The sequence below is a fragment of the Gracilinanus agilis genome, chromosome 1 (assembly GCF_016433145.1).
Source record: "Gracilinanus agilis isolate LMUSP501 chromosome 1, AgileGrace, whole genome shotgun sequence".
Lineage (NCBI taxonomy): Eukaryota > Metazoa > Chordata > Mammalia > Didelphimorphia > Didelphidae > Gracilinanus > Gracilinanus agilis.
In genome coordinates this window covers 782609833-782615595 of record NC_058130.1, presented here as the reverse complement: position 1 = coordinate 782615595, position 5763 = coordinate 782609833, and the positions used below count along the sequence as shown (strand labels likewise).

At 38.5% G+C, this 5763-nt stretch overlaps 1 protein-coding gene across 1 annotated transcript; it reads right to left on the bottom strand.

The window, feature by feature from the left end:
- Positions 1–437: 437 nt before the first annotated feature.
- Positions 438–4569, bottom strand: LOC123230441 (zinc finger protein 883-like). Its single transcript, XM_044656602.1, has 2 exons — positions 4413–4569; positions 438–2539 (listed from the first exon to the last, which is right to left on the bottom strand). The coding sequence occupies exons 1-2, from the start codon at positions 4567–4569 to the stop codon at positions 864–866; spliced, it is 1833 nt and encodes a 610-aa protein (XP_044512537.1). The 3' UTR covers positions 438–863.
- Positions 4570–5763: the final 1194 nt, after the last annotated feature.

Sequence of the window (5763 nt, the reverse complement as noted above, 5' to 3'; positions counted from 1 at the left end):
GGTAATCACTTGTTAACCAAAAAAGGCAGAACCGGGACATCCTACAACAGGACAAAAACATGGCTCAAAACAGTTGCCAAGGAGTCAGTGGACAAAAGCTGAAGATGCATGATGAGAAATTATTGCTAGACCATGAAGGAGGAATCTAATCAAGGGCACAGGCAGAGAATAAAGTCTAACCAAAGTGGAGGAGCTGTGTGGTACCAGGGAAAAGGTCAAAGACTGTCAGAGGACCTGGGGTTGAAACCTGACTTGTCACTTATTGTATGATCTTGAAAAAGTTACATAAACTTCTGGGTCCATTTCCTCAATAATAATAAAAAAATGAGGATTGGACTAAATGATTCCCGAGATCCTCTCTCTCTAGATTTGGGCTCTAAAATACCTTCCTTTGTGATAAAAAGAGGAAAGAGAACAGATTGTGACTCTGAATTTATTGTGAAACTGAGGGAGCCCACAAAATTCACCAAACTTTCGGAGAACTTGTGGGATTTGCCAAACAGCTTGTCACCTGAAATAAACGTGGGAAGTGGAGAAGAGAGGCGCTTGAGGACCTGAGGAGACAAAAAAGTTTAGAACAGGCACTCTGAAAAATTTGAGATTTCATTTTACTTTGAATTCTATTTTTTATTTGAACTAAATTTATTTGAACTAATTTTTAGCTTAGTGTATACAAAATCTAAAATCTTTCTAACATACATGATCTTCAGAAGACTTTAAGGGTTTCTCTCTAGTATTGACTGATGTCAAATTCTCACATTCATTATACAGTCAAAAGATTTCTCTCCCGTATGAACATTCTAATGTAAAAATAAAAACATACTCCTAAGAGGCTTTCCTATCCACTGTAATTCGTCAAACTCTCAAGCGTGAACTTTCTGGTGTTTATTAAGGTTTGTCCTCCGGCTAAATGACTTCTCACATTTATTACATTTGTAAGGCTTCTCTCCATTATGAACTCTCTCATGTCTAGTAAGGTATGTCTTCCTAATGAAGGATTTCCCACATTCATTACATTCATAAGGTTTTTCTCCTGTGTGAACTCTCCGATGGAGATTAAGAGCTGCGATCAGGCAGAAAGTCTTCCCACATTCGTTACATTCATAAGGTTTCTCTCCTGTGTGAATTCTCTGATGGAGATTAAGAGCTGAGCTCTGACAAAAGGCTTTCCCACATTCATTGCACTGGTAAGGTTTCTCTCCAGTGTGAACTCTCTGATGTACAAGAAGATGTGTCTTCCTGAGGAAGGACTTGCCACATTCTACACACAAATAAGGTTTTTCTCCAGTATGAATCTGTTGATGCCGGGTAAGTTCTTTTTTCTCAAAAAAGGCCTTGCCACATTCAGTGCATTCATAAGGTTTCTCTCCGGTGTGAATTCTCTGGTGTCGACTAAGTTCCTTTATGTGAAAGAAGGCTTTCCTACACTGTGTGCATTGGTAAGGTTTGTCTCCAGTGTGAACTCGCTGATGCTGAGTAAGGTGTGTGCTCCTGTTAAAGGCCTTCCCACACTCCTTACATTCAAAAGGCTTCTCTCCAGTATGAACTCGTTGATGCTGAGTAAAGTCTGTGCTCCGGCAGAAAGCCTTCCCACACTCCTTACATTCATAAGGTTTCTCTCCTGTATGAATCCTTTGATGTCGAGTAAGTCCTTTTTTCTGAAAGAAGGCTTTGCCACATTCATTACATTTAAAGGGTTTCTCTCCAGTATGAACTCTCTGGTGTCGGGTAAGATATGTTCTCCAAGTGAAGGTCTTCCCACATTCATTACATTCATAAGGCTTCTCTCCACTGTGAACTCTCTGATGCCCAATGAGAACTGTCCTATGGCGGAATGCCTTGCCACACTGATTACAAGTATAAGGTTTATCTCCAGTATGAATACTTTGATGTCGGGCAAGGTCTCTCTTCTGAAAGAAAGCTTTCCCACATTCATTACATTCATAAGGCTTCTCTCCAGAATGAATCTTTTGATGCCGAGTAAGTTCTTTGGTTTGAGAGAAAGTTTTACCGCATTCATTACATTGATAAGGTTTTTGTGCAGTATGAATGCTCTGATGTCGTGTAAAATTTGTCCTCTGGCTAAAGAACTTCCCACATTCACTACATTCATAAGGTTTCTCTCCGGTATGAATTCTTCGATGGAGATTAAGAGCTGTGGTCAGGCGGAAGGTCTTCCCACATTCATTACATTCAAAAGGTCTTTCTCCAGAATGGATTGTCTGATGCCGAATAAGGTCTATCTTCCAGCAGAAGGTCTTCCCACATTCCTTACATTCATAAGGTTTCTCTCCAGTATGAGTTTCTCTCCCGTCCTGGGTAAGATGTGTCCCCTGGCTAACGGCCTTGTCACATCCATTACATTCATGAGATTTTTCCTCATTGCTCTGTTGCCTCTCTAATTGGACATCACACTCCCAGATTTGTCTCAACTTGGAGGCATGGGAACCATCCCTTACAAGGCTCTCCTGGCATAATTCATCCGGAGAAATGTCCAGCTTTGGAATTGACTGTCCGATTTCAAGCCTGTCCTCCCAACCTGAAAGAAATAAAAACGTAAAGGCTCTATTTCTTCCTGCATTACACTTAGTTTTATCTTCTATCTCCTCTACCAATAAAGACTACAAAACAATAAAATATACATGTTATCTTCATGCATTATAATAAGCTTTTATGCTGATGCTCAAACCAACATCAGAAGAAAAGTCAGAGAGAAAGCACATACATGAAAATATTCAAAGCAGCACTTTTCTGGTGGCCAGGAATTAGAAAGAAAGTAGATTCTATCAAGGAATGGCTAAGATACATTCCTATAATGGAATATACTTTGCTCTAAAAAATGACAAATATGAAGAATTCAGAGAAGCACAGGAAGACTTATATGAACTGAAAGAGACAAGTAAAGAGATCAAAGAAAATACATGGTGACTAAAAAAATACAGCGAAGAGAAAACATACCTCCCTTCCTTCATTGTAAAGGTGGAGGAATCCAAATGAGAAATATTACTTACATACATACATACATACATACATACATATATATATATATTATACGAAAGGTTAAGAATGATTCTTTTTTAACTATTTTTTCCTCTTTCTTTTTTAGTCTTTATGATAAGGGAATGGGCAGAGGAACGAGTGGAGGTATATTCAGAAAAAAATATGAAATAAAATTAAAATGAGTAAATAAAAATAAGACGATTGTTTAAAATCTACAAGATTCCTTGAAGGATATAACAGAAGTCCTCAAGTGAAAGGTGGCTAGTTACTTGTCAGACATATTATGGTGAATCTCCTTTCCTGTATGCATTAGAATAGATGGCTGCTGAGGTCCCTTCCAACTCTAAAATCTGTATCACCTCAGGCATTAAGAGGAAGGCTAATGCTGGTCCAAAGGGTTTGCTATGATTATGGGGGAGACCCAGGGCAGAGACCAAGTTGAGGGGGGATTCTCCATAAACAGTAAATTATCCTAATGCTCATTTTTTCACATGCCCATGTGCTCACATCATCAAGTCATAGAATACTTTAGCTTCTCTTGAATGAGATCTATTATCATTCAAAAGAGTTTGGCCTACCTATCTACCTGTCCAAGCAACTTGGAAAACCAGGTGGATGAAGAATTCCTATTGTTCGAATCATAGTATACAGTTAAGATAGGCAAACTAAAGAACTCATGCAACAATACAGCTTTTTTTTTTTTAATCCTTACCATTCATCTTAGAATCAATACTGTGCCCTGGTTCCTGTGTTATATAAAATCACCTGGGGTTCTATTTGGAAGGATTGAACCTCAATATAGTGTTTGACAAACTTCTGTGGACCTGTGGGGGTCCTTAAAATTACATTTCCCGTGGTCCAACGGGTTTCATGGGTTTCCTGTTTTGGATGACGTATTAAAGGTGAGGGACTGTTTTAAGTAGGGGGAGTGACTTGGAACTTCCTCTTGAGTTACCTGAGCTCGAGGAGAGAAGAAGGTAAATGGCTGAGGTGAGGTTGGAATAGGTTTTTCTTACAGGTGCGTGGTCAGTTTATCTCTATCAGCATGGCTTTTATTAAAATACTATTCTCCCTTTTGATCTCGGCCACCATCATTTTTAATCATAACAGTTTGGCAAACCAGAAGGTCGAAATTCGAACTCTCAATCTTCCAGATAGCCTAACAATAGCCATGCTTTCTTTTTGGCCTGGCTCAGCTCTTTTGAGCACCTTTTTTAAAAAGGAAAGTGGCTTTCCTTGCCATGCTTTTGCTAAAAGCAACAGCACGTTTTTGCCTCAGGTGGGACTCAGCCAGCCAGTCCAGCCCAAACCACCTTGGGAGGTCAGGCCAGCCGATTCTGGCTTTTGGCTTTAAAATTAAAATGCCGGAGCCCAGCCAGTGTGTCTCTGCCGCTGATCTCCTGACTCCTGACCTGATCTCCATTCCTGCCGTGCCACAAGCCTGCAAGTGTCCCAGACCACTTCTCCGATCCTGCCGCTGGTGCTGCTAGTCCTGCTAAGTCCTAGAACCTGGAGCCCCAACAGCAATGACCTGCTGGTTTTGTTGAGATTTTCGGAGACTTCTGCCATTAGGCTTGGGTAATATATTTCCACTACCCTCCCTTGGTAATGGCCTGCATTCTAGACCTCCATGTGTTTCCCTAAAGACCTAATTTAGGCAACCCCCATCCCCACAAGCTCTACACGTGGTATTTTCTACAAAACTGACTTTAAGTTTTTCTCTAGCCCTGAGCCCATGACACGACACCACGTGGACCTAGCGTTTACCCTTAATCGGGCCGCATGGCCTATTCACCCCCATACCTGCAAAGAACTTTGAACTGAGAGCAAAGACTGATTATTAAAAAAACTCCTTAAACTCAGCAGAACTCAATCAAAAGAACCTTAAATTGAACAAGGGGTGAACTTTTAAACCTCGGAACTGAATGAGTTTTATTTCTGTTTTAGAGAGACTGTATCTTACTGTATTTTGCTAATTAGTTTTGTAAATTAATCTTGCTTATTTCGTTGATTTTCCTGTTGCACTGAATCATTTTAAGTTAATGAAGTTTGTGGTTGCTAGATTAATTCTGTTTGTGATTTTATTGTAACTCCCAAATAATGAGATAAATCTATTAGAACTGGTAAGAGGTTTTAACCAGCTTGTTATCTGATACTCATTATATTTCCTAATTTATTTCAGGTTTCATTTTTACTGTAATCAACAACAATGCTATGTTCTCATACCATTTGAAAGTTACACATTTTTAGTTATAAATCGCCTTAATTTTGTTCATCTTTGGAGAGTTTGGTGCCTGCCTTGAGATTTAAATTGTAATTTTATGAGAGGTCTTTTAAAAATTTACTTTAGATGCTTAGTACCCTTCTGTATAAATGGTAAGGTTTTTATGTATTTATTTTAAAGAATTGTTGTCTTAAAGGATAAGCTTTATATATTTTATTGTGAAGAATTGTTGTCTTATTTTTTTATATATATATTAGTCTATGTTTTAGCCTCTTTTATCAGAAGGGTCTAGAATTCTTGAGGATAATTTAGACCATAAGTTTTTTGTTTTTTTTTAATATCAGGTTTTTATATGGAAGCAGTAACAGAATTTGTTGAGAAACCCTTAGCCAAGGTTTAAAAGTTGTAACAAGTATATGATTTTTTGAACATCATTGTTTATTGTTTTAAAATGTGTTATTAGAAATATGGTACTCTATTTGAATGTGCATTGTGAATCTGCTATTTTGTAAAACCCACTTTCTCTCACAGAAAACCTC

Excerpts from the sequence above, each read along its gene's own strand:
- LOC123230441 (XM_044656602.1), bottom strand. The coding sequence starts at position 4,569 with ATGGCAGAAGTCTCCGAAAATCTCAACAAAACCAGCAGGTCATTGCTG. Across the intron at positions 2,540-4,412 it reads ACGGCAGGAATGGAGATCAG|GTTGGGAGGACAGGCTTGAA; the intron begins GTCAGGAGTCAG and ends TATTTCTTTCAG.